Source organism: Trichosurus vulpecula, chromosome 9, assembly GCF_011100635.1.
Source record: "Trichosurus vulpecula isolate mTriVul1 chromosome 9, mTriVul1.pri, whole genome shotgun sequence".
NCBI lineage: Eukaryota > Metazoa > Chordata > Mammalia > Diprotodontia > Phalangeridae > Trichosurus > Trichosurus vulpecula.
The window spans coordinates 41085307-41105464 of record NC_050581.1 but is presented as its reverse complement, the minus strand read 5'-3'; the positions used below and the strand labels follow the sequence as shown (position 1 = coordinate 41105464).

Here is a 20158-nt window from a genome sequence, read left to right as displayed (position 1 = left end):
TTCTTTTGTGTGTGAGTGTGTGCTATATAAATAATCACACCCTAATTTATCTGTTTTGTAAATTTGTGGTTTATTGCGTTGAATTTTTTTTTAATGAAGCATACCTGTATGTGGAGGAGGAAGATAAGAAAAATCTCGAGTGTATGTTGTTTATATTTGCCTAATAACTGGTACATTTGATAGCTACCTAGGGCCACTTTGAACCTTCTTATATGTTCAGTGCATTTGTACTTCTCTCATTGACTCCCCTAGGAACTAGTTGTATTGAGAGAATCAATTATGGTCCATTCTCTGTCCCCTGATATATGCGTGTGTGTGTGTGTGTGTGTGTGTGTGTGTGTGTGTGTGTGTGTGTGTGTATTTCCTTATCTTTAGTGTTTTGCTAGGAATAAAAATAGCTGCTTTAAAAAAAGTATATTGAGGGGCAGCTAGGTGGCACAGTGAGTAGATAACCGGCCCTGCAGTCAAGAGGACCTGAGTTCAAATCCAGCCACAGACACTTGATACATTTACTTAGCTGTGTGACCCTGGCCAAGTCACTTAACCCCAATTGCCCTGCCTTCCCCCCTCCAAAAAAATTTAAAAAAAAAAGTATATTGAAAGCTCTGATGGGATATTACAAAGAAACAATAATTAAGACTTTTTTTGTTTGTGAGATTTAAGAAAAACAACTCAGCATTCCATTTTAAAAGATATTTTAACAAAATGGATTTTTGGCCTAAAATGTGGACTTAATACCCTAGTTCTCAGAAGCAAATGTGAATATTAACCTAATATCAAGTCACCCTTCACCAGCATTATATCACTGCAATTTTGGGACATCGGTCCTACAAAATCAGTTTCATTAATGAAAGCAGAGTTCCTAAAAGTTTGGCCTTTTCAAACATGTTTATTTTATTTACTGAATTTTTATTTAAATTAGCAAAATAATCATTAATATATTAATAGATATGTTTTAATTTTTCAGTAGAATTAATATAAATATTAGTAATGAATATGTGGTTTTGCACATCATGTTTTTTGTAAGATAAGCAAAATATTCCTTTATAGAATTCAGAATGATTTTGCAGCCTTGAAATCTGGTCTACCATCTAATAGCTTCTTTCTGTAACTAGTGGTTACTTAGATAAAATGCCGTGCTTGGGTTTTAGTTGTGGATGAATGTGCATTTGGATCAGATTGTGAAAAGTATGCTCAAGATTCTCAAACTGCATGAAATATCCTCTCAAACTCATAGGTTTTCTTTTTTCCTGTTTTCAAGACTATTTTTCATTATACACACACATACACATGTATCTATTTAACCAGCCATTTCTTTCTTTTAAGAACCCATAAAATGTAAGGATCCTGGCAAAACAGACAATGGTCATTCTTCTGGTGATATTTATACTGTTGGTGGAGAAGTTACTTTCTCTTGTGAAGAAGGCTATCAACTGATAGGAATGACCAAAATTACATGTTTGGAGTCAGGAAAATGGAGTCACCAAATACCATTTTGTGAAGGTATGTCTTAATTAAATTCTTTGTGTTTACTGGGTATTCTACCGGCAGTCATTTACAGATAATGTTAGATCTTTAAATGTTTCATCAGCATCTTTTGTATTTGATGCTACTGCTGCTATCGCTGTTGTTCTTAGTGGGTTCCTGCATTACAGCTTAATAGATAAGTGATCTGGGCCAAGTCATTTCAGCTCTGTGGGCCTCAGTTTACTCATCTGTAAAATGGAAATAGCAATACCCTTGCTACTGGCCTAACTCGCAGGGTTGTGATGAAAGATGTGCTTTTTAATTTGTAAGGTATCCTTTCAAATTTGTTGTTCTGTATGCAAATGTGTTTGAATTCCCAAATACACCAATGAATTCTCAATCTGGCTCCATAGCTGTATAGATCTCAACGCACCTATTCCTTCTAATTCTATTCCATTCTTGTCCATAGCTTCACATTTATCCTCCACAGAGAATCTCCTTAATTCCCTAAAGGCCTTCCCTTAGGCCTTTCTGATTACTCCTGGTACATACAAAATGTACACAAATATAATGGTTAAAAAAAAAGTACTACACCCAAATATCTAAGAAATGTGGTTTTTTTTTAATCTATCTTTAAATGATTTTGGCCAGCTAAACAAACATAGTATTTTTTGTTTCCATTTCCTGGAAGCCGTTTCCTGTGGTGGGCCTGTTGTTCCAGAGAACTGTGGTATTGAAGGATCAACATTTACCTATGGTAATAAAGTGATTTACAGGTAGGAGTCTGATTGTGATAAAAACAATTTGCAAGAATTTTTTATAATGTGCTCATAAGATAGTGATCATTGGGCAGAAAGGAAGGGTGTAGTTCCAAAGGTGAGATAGAAAGGGACATTTTTTATTTAACAAAGAATTAAGTGAATTACATACTCAATTTAAAAAAAAAAATAAACTACCAGTAAACTACATAGGATACAACCAGTGGAAGATTATTTAGAGGCAGTAATTATGTCACTAAAATGACTTCATACAGTTTTTATGTATTTGTTTATTTTCTAATGTTCATGAAGGATACTAGCAAAGTGGAACTAGAAAAAATAATAAAGAAATAAAAATAGGAAGACAGGAAGGAAGAAGGAAGGAAGGAAGGAAGGAAGGAAGAAAGAAAGAAAGAAAGAAAGAAAGAAAGAAAGAAAGAAAGAAAGAAAGAAAGAAAGAAAGAAAGAAAGAGAAACAAAGAAATTAAGAAAGGAAGGAAGGAAGGAAGGAAGGAAGCAAGGAAGGAAAAACAGAATGTGCCCATGGATTTTTCTTTTCTCTTCTGTAGGTGTAATAAAGGATACAAACTAGTTGGTGAAAAAGAATCATTTTGCCTTGCTAATGGTGCTTGGAGTCATTCTCCTCCCACATGTGAATTAGTGAAATGCCCAAGTCCACAGGACATAATAAATGGAAAATATGTACTAAACGGGTTAACTTATCTTTCTACTACAACCTATTCATGTGATAGTGGATACAGGTAAAAATCACCGGATACTTATCAAGCTTCCTTCTTAGTTCCTCATGGGTGTTTCTTAATAGACGTCCTGGAACTTATCAGTAATGCCCCAAATAATAATGACTCATGTCTTTGTAGGAGTTTAAGTTTACAAAGTGGTTATAAGCTGTAGCAGTTATTCTTATTGCAATCAGCAGTTATTACAATTATTATTGAAGTCAGTAGTTATGGCAAATATTATTTTACAAGTGAGTAAACAGAGCTCAAAGAAGTTAAGGACTCTCCCAAGGTCCAACAAATAATCAACATCAGAGCCTGGGTTTGTCAACTTAACTCTCCCATGTCCAAATCTGGTGCTTTTTCTACTCCTGAAACATATAAGGAGGGAAAGAAATTCATGCATGTACACAAATCAACAAACCCCATCAAAATGCATCGTAAATAAAATAAAGATCTAAAAAGATAATAGTTTATAAAGATCATAAAAAAGATGATAGTTTATCATGTGGGCTGTGTCCCAGGTCAATCTTGATGGCTGTTGCTGGGTACCCTTCTCCTAGGACAAGAAATTGAGAATGAGCTCAGCATTCAACATCACTTTTATTCTTCTAAGTGTAGAGAAGCATATGCCATGTCCTTAAGCCAACCTTGTCACCTACAAATAAGACCATGAACCACAAGGATGGCACAAGAGGGAAAAGACTCAGGAACAAGCACTATGGGTGCCATCTTTCATCTAAGACAGATATTTCCACTTTTTTTTCATCACTGCATATAAGCCCAGATATACTACCATCCTCCCAATTATCTAGCTCACTTAAATTCCTTGGCAGAAGTTCTGCCTTCAATTGTATTTCTCCTACAAAGACAATTTCTTTTTTTGGTACTAAAATCCCCCATTTTGCTTCATTTCCTTCTACCTGCATCTGTCCTATTCCAAGGATAGCTAATCAATGTTATGCTATGATGTTTCTTTTAGCTTACAGGGACCTTCAGTTATAGAATGTAAAGCTACAGGAAATTGGAATACAGCACCCCCTGTGTGTGAGCTTGTCTTCTGTGGAGATCCTCCAGCCATCAAAGATGCCATCACTGAAGGGAATAATTTTACATTTGGAAACACTGTGACTTATAAATGCAAAGAAGGGTATGTAAATTCAAAGGAAGAGATTAAAGAAAAAGTAAATCGGGCTGAACAATAACCAACTATGTTCCTTAAGCATGGTGATTGTCAGGAAAAGGACTGACCAGTAACAAGGAGAAGATTGTGTTTGTCCTTCATTCTCGAAGAGGGTCATGGCATCAGGGAAATGATGACGTGACTTGCAGTTGACTTTGATTTGAGTGAGAGAGGGCTGTGCAAGGTCACCAGCCTCACTTTCTCCTCTAGAGCCATCTGGGTCCAGTGACCTGATATCCATCAGGATGACTAGAGATAACCAGGATGCAATGGGAGACCTTGGCCCTTTTTTAAGCTAAGACCTTTTCATGTGCTCACTTAGAGTGAGGTAATGTCCATTCAGTGAATAGGCCTCTTTAAGAAGTGAGTCAAGGGATGGCCCCTTTAATTAGAAAAAAAGGGAAAAAAAATCAAGCTGGGAGGGGAAGACCCTCAGGGTTGCTGTTCCAAAGAGAAACAGTTAACCATGGACATGCACTCTAAGGCAGGAGGGCCCAAAATGCAAACCCAGTTCACTCTGAAGCTCATGAGTAGGTCCCTGCCCAAGCTCCAAGGAGAAAGGGAGCTAACAAAACTTCCAAAGCTTCATGTCAAATTCCCCTTCGATTGCAGATTCATGAGTCCACACACTTTTTCTTTGATAACATCTTATGAGTAAGAGATGGTTTTCTGGTGAATAAAAATGAATATGACTGAATCGTTGCCATAATATTCTCCAACCTAACCTTTCAAGTATGAAAATGTTTTTGTTTTGTTTTCTGGGAACATCAAAGTTTGTAGAAGATGTAATTCTTATTGACGTGATCATGACATATTTGGAATGCTTGTGTATGCCTAGTGCCTACTACAGTGTCAGGCTCGATAACTAAACAAATATTTGTTGAGTGAATGAACAAAACTTCAAGTTTAGTCCTAAACTAGACAGCAGAGGCCCTTTCACGAACTCCAAAAAATAAGGCCGGCCATCTTTAGAGGTCTATGTTTTTTTTTCTTTTTCTACCCGGAATCCACCCCCACACTCCCTTAGCAGAACTATGTGGCATGAGTTGCTCTTGATGACTAATAAAGTTCTATTTCATTACATGTTTATTTAGGACTTATTTCCTATCCATAGATCGTTTGAGATGGCTTACAAGTTAAATATTATTTAAAATAAGACATCTAGTAGTAAAATTGAACAGGCATCCAAGTAAAGCAAAAGTGGTAAACAAGATAAGGTTATCTTAGATAACCTCATACAACTCATAGAATATTATACACTAACTTCGAGGAACTAGATGGCTTCTTTCACATAGTTAACTTGGAGGATCGAAGGTAACCCTGAAAATCATAGGTTCATTAGAATTTAGATTTAGAACTGGAAAGGATCTCAGAAATCATCTACTCTACCTGCTTCAATAAATAAGTAAACTGAAGTTCAGAGAGTTGAAGTGATTTGCCCAGAATCATAGATTCAAACCCAGGTCTTTTAAAGCCAAATCCAGCATTCTTTCCAATGCACCATATTGCATTGCAACTTGTAATCATTACTGATTCTTTATCAGTGTCCCCAGCTCTACATTTGGATTCTTTCTCTGCAGTATTTCTAGTAATTCTTTTTGAAAACCACTTAAGATCATGTTATATTGCTTCTAGAGAAGCAAGAGGGCAAGAGAATCTATATTCATGTACCTAGCTTGAAAGACAAGTAGAAAATCAGGAAATAGATGGAAGGAGGTGGCAGCCAAAACCCAGTAGATGGTACCAGTGAGCCAGCTGGCAGCAAAGAGAAATGATAGTGTATAACAAAGGAGCCCTAAGGAAATACCAGGGACTCTGACTTCTATTTAGAAGCCTATGGTACCACACTCTCCATAAAAGCAAAAAGTATTACATTAAATCATAATGTTCCCTCCAAAAAAAATTATAATGTAATAAAGATATTCCTATAGAGAACTGAGGTCATTAGCTACAGCTACTTTATTTTCTGATCATCCAACTCTACAAAGGGACAGAACTTTGAGAACCAAGATGACTGGGTAACAAACAAGTCGATTACAGTGGGTCTCAGTCATCTACTGTCAAAAGTGAGACCCTGGCAGACCATGAATCCTAGTCAGTTCTCTAGTTAAATTCTCTAACCAGATGGCCTCAAGTTCTAAATCTATTATCCTAAAAAGTTCTGTATTGTTAATGAAAGTGGGACCTATGCAATGTAAGGTACCAGACATGAGGGAGCAAAGTTGTGAAAGTTCAAGAGACAGATGGGCATTCTTTTCTAAGAGGTCTAGCCAGCTTCTGCACAAGCATAGGCTTGCCAAGGGATCTCACTAGCTCTTCTGACCACTGCTGGTGAAAGACTGGAATACCTCATCAACATCATTAAGGCAAATCCTTTTTTTCTGATCGGTTTAGCAGGAGGACATGAATCTAGCTTAGATAATTATTGTACCAGCCTCTTTAAACAAAGCTTTCTTATAAAAAAGGGTTTCTAGGAGTCAGCCATTTTTGGACACATATTTAGGGTGAGATCCATAAATGTCTTGAGCTTGTTCCTGTCTGCTCTGATATTTAATATCTCTGAATTTTATATTTAATATATCTGAAATATTTAATATCTCTGAAATAGCGTTTAGAACCCAGAATCTAGTAAAGGTTGTCTAGTTTGGCCCAAATATGGTTCATGTTTTTTAAATCTTAGGCTGATGATTGCTCAAAGACCACTTCAAATAACTGTAAATTGTTCCCGTTTTCTCATTATAATGGAACACCAGAGCATAACGATGATTAATGGCGAAATAATTATTACTGAATCCTCTTTGTTTCTCATCTATGACATTATGAGAGAGAAAACTGAGACAGGTAGATAGCACAGTGGATAGAACACCAGGCCTGGAGTCAGGAAGACCTGAGTTCAAATCCAGCCTGACATTTGCTAGCTAGGTGACCCTGAGCAAGTCAATTAATCCTTGTTTGCTTCAGTTTCCTCACCTGTAAAATGAGCTGGAGAAGGAAATGACAAATCACTCCAGTATCTTTGTCAAGAAAACCCCAAATGGGGTCACAAATACTCAGGCATGAGTGAAATGACTGAATAACAACAAAGAAAGAAAACCAAGAATGCAATTTGTTGATGATAAAGCTGGCATAGCTTGTGAAGTAATGTCTGATTGGTCTGTGATTTTAGAGCAATGAAGGATTTTCTTCTTATTTTATTTTACTTATTTATTTTTAAGGATTTCCTTTTTAAAGGTGCTATGGATATGCTACACTTTGTGCATATCCTAAGGGAATTATACTTACAGGGTTTGTTATTGTTTCTGTTTTTATTTTTTGTCGTTTTGGTGTAAACTGATGATTTCTTAAATACGGAGAACTGGGGCAGCTAGGTGGCACAGTGAGGAGAGCACCAGCCCTGAAGTCAGGAGGACCTGAGTTCAAATCTGACCTAAGACACTTGACACACTTACTTGCTGTGTGACCTTGGGCAAGTCACTTAACCCCAATTGCCCTGCCTTCCCCCCCCCCAAAAAAAATCATTAAATATGGAGAGCTACCAAGGTGGAATCTTCTTCCATTAATGCAACTCATCTGCAATTTATGAGCTTAAACAGTTCCCTGTGACTCAGCCACCATCACATAGCTAGACTGTGTCAAAGGTGGGATTTGAACTCAAATCTTCCTAACTATTAAGACTAGTCTTTTATTCACTGTGCCAAGATGCCAATTTCTGCCTTTATAATCAATGTAAATAATATGGCAAGAACAGAAGCCAACCACTCAAGACAGGTTCTAAACAAGTTCTAATGACAAGAGATCTCCTGGCACCCTTTCCTCATTTTGTGTGATTAATCAGACTCTTTCCAATTAGATGGAGTTACGGATTCCTAGCTATGTAGGTTGCTGGAACTTGCAAAATATGGAGAGATCATTTCAGGCCAGTATGTATTTCAGTGAAGTCATTTGTTCAGTGGTCAATAGAAATATGTGTTTTTTTTAATGATCCCTTGGCACAATTGATAGGATGGGCAATGGTAATTCTAACACCCTAAAATGAATATATCCTGAGCCATTGTTGTCTCTGATTACTGAGGTTTTCTAAGATTCAGGTTTTTAGAGGAAGTGAATTATTTATAGATGGATATGAACATAGTAATTGCCACGAGATAGGAAGGCAAACTCATTTTCGTTTTTCCTCAAGAAGTAGTCATACCTGCTATTTACTATTCACTCACATGCAGTTAAAGGAAAAGACAATATAAGCAGAGTGCTTTTAGAGGCTTAGGACTCAAAAACAAACAAACAAAAATTAAGAGATGCTTTGCCATTGAATCTCAGACATTTGTCCCAAGCGGTTGGCCTGTGCAGGAGATCCATGAAATCACATGCAAACTATACATAATATTTAAATGCAAATATTTATTTAGTCCTGACAAATGATAGCATGTGACTTAGTATAATAAATAAGCAAACATACTTGCTACATAGTTAATAACTCAATCCTGCACATATTTATTACTATTTCCTCCCAAAAACAGTGTCTCAAAAGTCTTCATGCAGTTTTAGGATATTAAAAAAAATTTTAAACTGCACAAAGATTTTTGGGACACTCTACGTATATAGATGTATGTATATATGTGCACACACATACACAGAGATACTTGTATATTTTTTAATATAAATGGGATTAATAAAATATAAATTGATTTTAAAGTGTTACTAATCATAGTAGCTTACTTTTTGACTCATGAATTTTTAGTCTAGATGCTAACAGTAAAACTACTATCATACTGGGAGACCATGAAATTTTTGTATGTGAAAAATGGATCCTCAAAAAAAGACTTGGAATCACTACATTAAGTTCCACCTTAATCTCCTTATCCTTGAAATTTTACTGTTCAATTGTACATATAGTCAGGCAATATTGAATGTCAAAATAAGTTTAAAGATGAACCATCACCTTTAAAACAGTCCTAGATTGCCCATCTTTGGGTCAAAAAATAACTGACAAACTAAGTATTAGATGGTCAGTAATATTGATTGACATTACGATTAGAAATAGAAATTATTTCTCCATAGGGAATAGGGGAGAGCTTGGTATGGGTAGAGAGGACAGATGCAGAAAAAAAATGATAGAAACTTGGTTGTTTTAATTTTTTTTTAAAAATCACCATCAAACCAATGTCTTGATGTGAGTTTGAAATGACAGAAATGCTGCAGCAATAACAAGGTTGCTATTTATGTTGGCTAACCTTGACCACAATAAGTTGGAGGGATATTTTTCCTGTAAAAATGGGAAAATGAGAGGCAAGTTTTTTCCAGTACCTTGCACACAAAATATTTCCCTTGCTGTTTTCACATAATGATACTCTTCATTTTCTAATCCAAGATGTACCTCAGCCATTTAAGAAAGATTCACAATTTCATTGGCAGAGGTGCTCCATAAATGCACATCACAACCCCTTCCTGCCTTATTAGACAGTTTCATGAATTACTTTGCCCATAAAACGTACTCCCTGTTGATACAAATTTATGGTAATGAGTATCTTTTCACTAACCAAACAAGTCTTGGAAGCTTTTCCAGCCAGGACTTAGATGCCAGTGGCTTTAGTAATCCAAGGTCTCCTTCATACTATGAGGGTTTTCTTTTGGTATAAGAATTCAAAATATGGTACAATTTGTCTTTGTTCCACTAAGGCACTGCCCTTTAAATTTATTTTTAAGCATTAGATGAAATGATTCACATGTACACAGGGCAAATTACATTATGGTGATTGAAAGAGGTTTATTTTTGTTTTTAAGGAGAATAATGTTGTATCAGAACAGTTAGAGAAATGACTTGTCTCTGGGAGTCAAGCGTCTACAGAATTTTAGTATATTAGAAATAGTACTGTGATGAATTGGAGGAGAAGGGCATTTTGGTAGACTGTGCCAATTCTTCTTATAAAACACTTATGCATATGAAATTCTGAGATAGATGATAAGGGTGATCTAAGTATTAATTTCTTTAAATAAGGAAGATGGACTAGATCTGTGCCTTCACTGACATAGAAGACTATTAAAAACTTTTCTCCCAAAGCAGGTTGACACCTTCTCTGCAGCTTAAAGTCTTAGAGGGTTGCCTAAAATGCTGACATGTTCAATGATTTGCCCAGAGTCACCCAGCCTACCCAAAGGTAGAACCTGAATCCAGGTTTTCCTGGCCTGAAGACTAGCTCTCTATATGCTATGACACACAGTCTCTCATTTAAATAATAATTTTAAATGATACAGAATCTAAAGTGTCAAAATATTTCATTGATTTTGTGCCATTTTGGTCCATACAAATATTTTTAAAAAAAATTTTTCCTATTAGAATGGTTCAGGATTTAGGTCTAAGGAAAAAACACAAAACAAAGATTCTGTACAAGAACATGTAAAATGATATGATTTATACTTTATATGTTTCCATAATTTTACCCAATAATTTTTAGAAAATAAATTCTGATAGAAAAATGAGAATGGGCTGAGATTCAATCTAGTTCAGTAGATTGAATCTGGCCCACTTGTGAGAAAAGGCATCACAAAGGGTGGGATTTCTTAAGACAACCCATTATGGCAAGCCCTTAATAAACTTTGTCTTTTCCCTTGGGAAAAAAAAGAAAAATGAGAATGGTTTTGCAGTTGCAATTTTCATTAATTCAGCTGAGAATTCAGCTGAGAAGATTCATCAGAGACCCAGCATGCTGGGTTATTAGATCCCTTCTTTTCATGGGGAGAATTTAAAAGAGCAGTGTGATGTATGTTTAAACAGCTGCCTTTTAAAAGGAGTAGATGAAATGATATTGCCTTAGTAATTCACTGCCTTGAATACATAACAGTGATCAAAGACTAGTTATTAGTATACTAAGTTATCCAGTAAGAAAAAAAATTGCATATTTGAAAAGGATCAAAGTAGGAAACCATATTTTCTTTCAGGAAAATGAATCATTGATACAATTTTTAAATTATTATTGTTTGTCATATTGTATTGATTTTGCATAGCATTTATATTTTACATCACCGTGGAGGAGAAAGAAAAGTCAAATTTATAAACTTAAACATGTATTACTAGGAATATTAACAATAATTTCAATTTGTATAGTACTTTATAAGACTTCAAAGTCCTTTCTAACATTGTAAATTTTCCCATCGGCTATTAGTAGAAATATTGCTAATTTACATTTGTATAGCTATTTATATTTCAAAACTTCCTATTTTCTTAAGTTTAGTAGTAGTAATAATAATGTATGGTGCTTCGCAACATTTCAAAACAGTTTCACATTTTCTCATTTGATCTTCACAATAGTTCCATGAGGTAGAAAATGCAGATATCATTATTATTTAATAAATGAGAAAAGCTCAGATGTCAAACTATTTGCACAATGTCTTAAGAGTGTTCGATTCATTCAACAAAAATGGAATCCCTACTATGTGCACATCACTGTCCATGGTGCTGTATTTGCTGTAGTAGCGGAGATGCTACCTGAATTTCCTTACCTCCAATCCAGTGTTCTTTCTACCACATGGTATACTAAAATCAGTGAAAAGATGAAAAACCTAAACATGTTTAGAGCAACATTTCCATTTTTCTTATAGTTTATTTATAGCAAGTACTATATTTTATATTCCTATAATGGTACCAGTGTTAAGGAAGTAGCATGATAAAGAACATTGCTGTTCAGTCATTTTCAGTCACATCCAACTCTTCATGACCCTATTTGGGGTTTTCTTAGCAAAGATACTGAAGTGGCTTGCCATTTCCTTTTCCAGCTCATTCTACAGATGAAGAAACTGAAATAAATGGGGTTAAGTGGCTTGCCCAGGGTCACACAGCTAGTAAGTGTCTGAGGCCAGATTTGAATGCAAGAAGATGAGTCTTCCTGATTCTAGGCCCAACATTCTATCCACTGAACCACCTAGCTGCCCTGGTAAAAAGCCTACTGATTCTAAAAAGAGCATTGACCTCAGAGACAGAGGACTTGGTTTCAAATCCTTCTTCTACTTACTATATGTATGATCTAAGGCAAATCCGTAGTGTCCTAGCCTGTAAAATGGCGCAGCTGGTCCAGATTGCCACTGAGGTATCTCTTTCAACTTTTTAGATCTATGATTCTATGGCATTGTGATAGGCAATTTTAACTTGACTTAAAAATAAAATCCATAAATTTAAGGGGTAAATTTTTAACAGGAAAAATGCTGGAGAGTGGGAGAGAAAGAACATTGATATTTAGTCATTGAAAAAAAGTTAAAATGTGTGCAAAGAAAGTTTCCAAACCCATACCTGGGATTCATTTCTCTCTTCCAATATTACAGGTATACTCTTGTTGGTACTGAAACCATTCAATGCCTGGCAAGTGGCATATGGAGTGAAAATGATCAGCAATGCCTAGCTGTTTCCTGCGATGAACCTCCTAGCGTGGAACATGCCTCCCCAGAGACTAGCCACCGCTTATATGGAGATGTTGCTTATTACTACTGTGCAGATGGGTATAGCTTGGCTGGCAACTCCCAGCTGCACTGTAATGCCCAAGGGCAGTGGGTTCCCTTGGAGGGCCAGGCTGTGCCCCACTGTATAGCTGATTTCTGTGAGAAACCCCCAGCTGTCCTGTATAGCATCCTAGAATCTGTAAGCAAAGCCAGATTTGCAGCTGGATCTATTGTGAGCTTTAAATGCATGGAAGGCTTTGTCCTGAACACCTCAGCTAAGATTGAGTGTATGCGAGGTGGCCACTGGAACCCTTCTCCAATGTCAATCCAGTGTATCCCAGTTCGTTGTGGAGAACCACCAAGTATCAAGAATGGTTATGCAAGTGGGAGCAACTACAGTTTTGGGGCAGTGGTGGCTTATAGTTGCAACAGGGGATTCTATATCAAAGGAGAGAAGAAGAGTACCTGTGAAGCCACAGGACAGTGGGGTAGCCGCATACCTACCTGCCACCCCGTATCTTGTAATGAACCACCCAAAATTGAGAATGGATTTGTGGAGGTAAGAGGTTGAGTAGTTGAAAATAGCTTATACTATAATTATATTATATTATATAATTATATTATAACCATAATTATGTATTATATATATTTAATATATTATACTATATAATTATATTATAGTCTATAGATATGGATGTACCTGGTACCCAGACCATCATGACACAAGTAGGATAGCACTGAACAGTTAGTGATTTAGAAAATAAAGTCATTTAAAAAAAAATAAAGTCACTAGAAGCAATAACCAGTGACTTCTGATAAAGGATGATTAAATTTTTTTGTAATTTACTTTGAAAATAAAGTGTGCTTATGTAAATACATATGTGCATTTTTCACATATGTAACATACTATATATATAATATGTTCATACATGATATATAGTCAATAATAATATCCATGACCAGGTATTAAAGCCATGAGCTTAAATTACAATAGGTTTACTCTTAGTGGCAAAGAGAGTATTGTGCTGGTGCCACTACCTTTAACAATATCATCTATTGTCATTCATCCTAAGATTTTTTTGGGTGTGGATGTATCTTTACCCTGCTCTAAAATTTTAATTAGAAAGGACAAATTGAATTAATTGCAGGCACTCTTTGCTTTGGGTGATAGGTATGTCCCGAGAATGTTGGCTGAAAAGCACACTTCTGTCAAACAAATATTATTTTATAGAATTCTAGAACTTGGTGGCACCTTGAGAGCTTATCTAATTCAGTTCCCTATTTTTAGGCGGGTGGAGATCTAAACCATTCAGGTCAAATGATTGCCTATAGTTTCCTTTAGAGTTTCCAAGGATAGAGGTTTCATAGTCCTTTGCATGAACTCATCCCAGTGTTTTATGCTGTTCAAGTTTCTCCTACTTTGAAATAAGCCCATTTTGTCTTATTCGGTCTTTCAAGACATCCTCTCGATCAAACCCTTCAAATACTCTGAATTATAGATTCTTTATATTCCTAGGTGGGGACAACTTCCAAATATATAAAAGGGAAATATCTGTTAGATGTAACTTGCCTCAGGAAGAAACTAGAATTCACCAGGTCCTAGAGACCAAAATATTAACATTTGAATACTTTTAAATAATGTATTTATTGTGCTAAATGTAACTGATAGGTATTTAAATGCTTTATTTAGGTATTCATATAATAATTCAACTTTCAAAAGACACAATGTACCTTTATGTTATCTATATAATGGTTCCTACCGTGTTAATTCTGTAAGTAATCACGATTTATAGATTTGTGTACACACACACACACACACACACACACACATATGTATGTATGCATGTATTTTTTTTTACCAGACCTGTGATTTCATTGATATAGGAATACCACAGTAAGGACCCCTCTACTAATGCAGATCAGCACTTTCTCTTCAACTTTTAGTCTTTGAGGGTAACCTGGGGTACGGACTGAGAAGTTAACAGTCTTACCTCTTAGGATCACATAGCCATTATGTGTCAGAGGCAAGACTTGAACCCAGGTTTTCCTCATCCTGAGGCCAGTTTTCCATCCCCTATTCTCCATTTCTCTCTCATGTGTGTACAATATGTATATATATAAGCATATTTGTATATGTTGTATGCATATATACATACTATATAAGCATATGTGCACATATCCTATATAGTTGTATATTTGTAGATGTGTATATATACACATGCTTCAAGGGCAACATAAGAATCTTTGAAGGGCTCAATGTGGTCGTGGGCATCTCCTTAGCAACCTTTGCCCATATATTCATGGAAGTATACTTTCTCTATCTTCTCCGGACCTAGTACCAATATAAAAAATCACAAAATCCTTGAGTATTTTTCCTCCACCTATAGACTACATTCTATTCTGTGCATGTTGATTATACATATAACTTTGGGCACATTGTAATTTATAAATCCACACTTAAAAATTAAATTAAATTAAATTCTGGCAGGAGAAAAAATACTTTAACCAGTATTATTACATTTACCAATTCCATATGTGGCAAACTACTCACATAAAAGGTGGCATTAGGAATTTCTGTCTTACAGATGAAGGAAAAAGATAATTTGCAGTCTCATAACAAATTAGTTAGCATTCAGTTTCCTTGCCTAAAAGGCTTCTTGAAACTGTGTCCTGATGAAAGAATACTGAGGTGCCCCAAATAAAGCTCTGCTTAATACTGTTAGTAGTCAACAAATTGGATCTAGAATGCTTTTGCTAATATTGACATATTTTAAGCTAGCCAATTACTATTTGGACATGCCACTTTTTTTTTCTTAATGACTAGGTACTAAAGACAGCAAGAAAAAGAATTTTTTCTCCCCCCTCCCAGGTCTACCTGCTAGATGGCCTACATATCAAATCAACAGCTTTCATAGAGCAAAGTTTGCATTTTTGAAATTATGTATTTGTTTTGTCTAAGACCAATTTTGACATTGTCTTGGAAAGTTTGAATTGTATAGCTTGCTTAGGAATTTATTTCCATGGTTGCATTGCTCAACGATTTAAAAAGGCATTTATTAAATACCTACTATGTGCCCAGTACTATGCTAGCTGCATATTTTTACCTTCTAATTTAAAAAAAGGAGAGCAGAACATTTTGAAAATGTTCTCAACACTGTGGCTCACATGGTCCACTTTCCTTGTGGGCATTTTAATTTCACTGCCATTTGGGTATTTTCTTCTTAATGAATAAAATTAATTATCTGATCTACCATGATGACACTTTTGGTTACATTTTCAAACATTCCCTATTGTTTTATTCCCCATTATATAGCGCTCAACTGGGAAGGTCTTTGAAAGTGAAGTAAGGTATCAGTGTAACCCAGGATATAAGATGATGGGAAGTCCTACATGTGTCTGCCAAGCCAATCGCCAATGGTATTGTGAATCCCCAACCTGCATTCCTCTCAGCTGTGGGAAACCTCCATCTCTCCAGAATGGCTATATCAGAGGAGAAAACTTTGAGGTGGGATCCAAGGTTCAATTTTTTTGTGATGACGGTTATGATCTTATGGGAGATGCTTCTTGGACATGTCAGAAATCAGGGAAGTGGAACAAAAAGCCCAACCAAAAATGTATACCAGCCAAATGCCCAGATCCACCCCTGCTGGAAAATCAACTTGTATTAAAGGAACTGGTTCATGAAGTTGGTTTGGTGCAGTTTTCCTGTAAAGAGGGTTATATCCTCCAAGGACCCTCTATCCTGAAGTGCTTGGTGTCGCAACAGTGGAATGGCTCTTTTCCTTTTTGTAAGATGGTGCTTTGCCACCCACCTCCACTCATTTCCTTTGGTGTTCCTGAATCTCCCCCTGCTCTTCATTTTGGAAGTGTCGTCAAGTACTCCTGTGTAGATGGGTTTTTCATGAGAGGAGATTCTACCACCTCTTGCCAAGCTGATGGCACATGGAGCTCTCCACTGCCAGAGTGCATCCCTGTTGAATGCCCCCAGCCTGAAGAAATCCCCAATGGCATCATAGATGTGCAAGGTCTTGCCTACCTCAGTACGGCCTTGTACACTTGTAAACCTGGCTTTGAATTGATGGGAAATATGACCATCCTTTGTGGAGAAGATGGGCACTGGCTTGGAGGAAAACCAACTTGTAAACCCATTGAGTGTCCAAAGCCCAGTGAGATTCTAAATGGCAAACTTTCTTACACAAACCTCCATTATGGACAAACCATTTCATACTCATGTGATAGGGGTTTTAGCCTCGAAGGACCAAGCACTCTGATGTGTTTAGAGACAGGGGATTGGGATGTAACTGTTCCATCTTGTAGTGCCATTTATTGTGATCCCCCACAACCTATTGAAAATGGCTTTGTGGAAGGAGCAGATTACAGCTATGGTGCCATGATTATCTATAGCTGTTTCCCAGGATTCCAATTGATGGGCCATGCCATGCAAACCTGTGATGAGTCAGGGTGGTCTAGCTTTATACCAACATGTCTTCCCATAGACTGTGGTCTTCCTCCCCATATTGATTTTGGAGATTATGTGAAAGTAAAAGGACAAGAAGGATATTTTGATCAAGAAGATGATGCTATGGAAGTCCCGTACCTTACTCCTGACCCTCCTCATTCACTTAGTCCAATAGACAGTGCCCAGAAAAACATGAAAGGCTCTACAGTTACACAGATACCAAACTTTTTATATGGTACTCTAGTTTTATATTCTTGTAACCCTGGACATGAGCTTTTGGGTAATCCTATGCTGATTTGCCAGGAAGATGGGACTTGGAATGGCAGTGCCCCTGCCTGCATGTCAATAGAATGTGACTTGCCTAGTCAGCCAGAAAATGGCTTTTTGCATTTTACTGAGAATACAATGGGCAGTGTAGTACACTACAGCTGTAATCGAGGGCACGTGCTGGTGGGCTCTAGGGAAAGACTTTGTCTGTCAAATCGACAGTGGAGTGATACTGCGCCACACTGTGAGGCAATTTCATGCAATAAGCCAAACCAATTAATGAATGGATCTATTCAAGGAGGAAATTACACATACCTGAGTGTGTTATATTATTCATGTAACCCTGGATATGAGCTGAATGGCTCCAACAGGAGAACATGTCAGGAAGACAGTCAGTGGGATGGGAATGAGCCAATTTGTATCCCTGTGGCCTGTGGTCCACCCCCAGTCTCAGAGAACAGCCAGGTGAGTGGGGATGAGTACACATTCCAAAGGGAAGTTGTGTATACTTGCAATGAAGGATTCCTGCTTGAAGGGTCTAGGAGTCGAGTTTGTCTGGACAATGGGAGCTGGAGTGGAGTCACTCCAGTCTGTGTGGCTATCAAGTGTCCTGCACCACCACAGATTGTCCATGGAGAAGTGAGGGGACTGGAACACAGCTTTGGGAAGGAAATAGATTTCCACTGTCATGAAGGCTATGTCTTACACGGTACCTCAAAGCTAACCTGTCAGGTCGATGGCACCTGGAATGGAGAGGTACCTCTCTGCAAACCAATCAACTGTGGCCCCCCTGAAGATCTCTCCAATGGCTTCCTAAATGGTTCCTCCTTTTCTTTGGGAGACTACATACAGTATGTGTGCTTTCCTGGTTATGAGCTCCATGGCTCTCCTTTGAGACAGTGTCTTTCCAGTGGCTTCTGGAGTGGTAGTCCCCCTTCTTGCCTGCCCTGTGAGTGTCCTGCGCCCCTGATTCAAAATGGGCTCATTGTTGGGGAAGATTTCAGTTGTGGAAAAGTTGCCCAGTTTCAATGCCTTGAAGGCTTCAAGCTCCTGGGGCCTTCTGAAATTACTTGTGAGGCAGCTGGGCAGTGGAGTGCTGGCTTTCCACTCTGTGGGCGCATTTCTTGTGGTCCCCCACCAACAATCTTGAATGCATTCATCAATGGGAGCAGTTCCCTGGAGGAGAATGCAATAACCTACAGTTGTGTGACTGGCTATGTCATGCAGGACAGATCTGACTTGATTTGCACAGAAAAAGGGACGTGGAGTGAGCCCTATCCAAGCTGTGAGCTCCTCTCCTGTGGACCACCACCTTCTGTAGCTAATGCAGTGGCAACTGGAGAGGCCCACACTTATGGAAGCAAAGTGGAGCACAGGTAAGGTAGCAAATCTACCACATGAATTCTTAACTTTTGTTGTATCATAGATTTCTTGGGCAATCTGGTGAAGCCTAGCCCTTCTCCAAATAATGTGGGTTTTTTCCCTTTTAAATTAATTTATTTATTTTTGGTTTACAAAATTCAGTTCCACAAACTTTTGAGCTCCCCCTTCTTTTCCTCCCCCCATCCCCCCACAAGACAGCATGCAATCTGATATAGTTCTACATATACCTTTACATTAAACAAATTTTGACATTAGTCATGTTCTAAAGAAGAATTATAACCAATGGAATGAGCCACAAGAAAGAAGAAACAAAACAAAAAAAGAGAGAGAGAGAACATGCTTCAATCTGCATTCAGACTACATAGTTCTTTCTCTGGAAGTGGATAGATTTTTTCCATTATGAGTCTTTTGGAGTTGTCTTAGAACCTTGCATTGCTGAGAAGAGCCAAGTCTATCAAAATCAGTCATCGTACAATGTGGCTGTAACTGTGTACAATGTTCTCCTGGTTCTGCTCCCCTCACTTAGCATCAGTTCATATAAGTCTTTCCAGGTTATTCTGACGTCCATCAGCTCATCATTTCTTATAGCACAATGGTATTCCATTACATTCATATACTACAACTTGTTCAGCCATTCCCCAATTGATGGGCACCCCCTTGATTTCCAATTCTTTGCCACAACAAAAAGCACTGCTATAAATATTTTTCTACATGTGGGTCCTTTTCCCATTTGTATGATCTCTTTGGGATACAACCCTAGAAGTAGTATTTCAAAGGCTATGCACATCCAAATAATGTTTTTAAAATGTATATGATAAAATATCAAAGATTACAAAGGAAACCAATTGTACTGAAATATAGCTACGAAAAATAAATTTGTCACAGACCTCCGGGGTGAAGAACCCCTGCTCTGAAGTCTCTAGGTAACATAAGCAGGAAAAGTTTAAAGAGAAAATAAATTACAGGTTTTTAAAAATCAGCTATTATGAAATGAATGTGTTACCAATAAAATCAACAAGTAGTTGTTTAGTGCCTACTACATGTGATGCACTGTGCTAAGGACTGGGGGATACAAAATAAAGTAAAAGATAACCCTAAGGCTTGGCCTTATGAACTCCAGAATTTTTAGAACAATAGCTTACATGTTTATAATGATATACAGAGTACTTATATCAACTCTGTGGGCTAAGTAGTAGCAATAGGGAGTGGACTCCCAGGTGAGAAAATCCCCTCTACCAATGTAGCTTACCAACTTTTCATCTTAGGAAGTTGCCAAGAGCACTGACAGGATATATCAGAGGCAAGACTTGTACCTAAGTTTTACTGGTTTCAAAGTCAGCTCTCCAGCCATTATACCACAGTGTCTCCATGGAATAGATAGAACAAGTAGCATTATCCCCATTTGAGATGTTTGAACATTTGTCCAAGGTCATACAGAGAGTGATAAGGCCTGGAGTGGAACCCAGGTCCTCTAAAT

The 20158-nt window shown here is 37.3% G+C and overlaps 1 protein-coding gene across 1 annotated transcript in view; it reads left to right on the top strand.

Annotated features, from left to right (window-relative positions):
* SVEP1 (sushi, von Willebrand factor type A, EGF and pentraxin domain containing 1) overlaps window positions 1–20158 on the top strand; it is a 347418-nt gene that overhangs the window by 257640 nt on the left and 69620 nt on the right. The window contains exons 33-38 of the mRNA XM_036739508.1: window positions 1327–1503; window positions 2159–2243; window positions 2795–2986; window positions 3945–4112; window positions 12459–13131; window positions 15886–18674. Coding sequence (XP_036595403.1) covers window positions 1327–1503; window positions 2159–2243; window positions 2795–2986; window positions 3945–4112; window positions 12459–13131; window positions 15886–18674 — 4084 coding nt within the window. The remainder of the gene's footprint in view (window positions 1–1326; window positions 1504–2158; window positions 2244–2794; window positions 2987–3944; window positions 4113–12458; window positions 13132–15885; window positions 18675–20158) is intronic.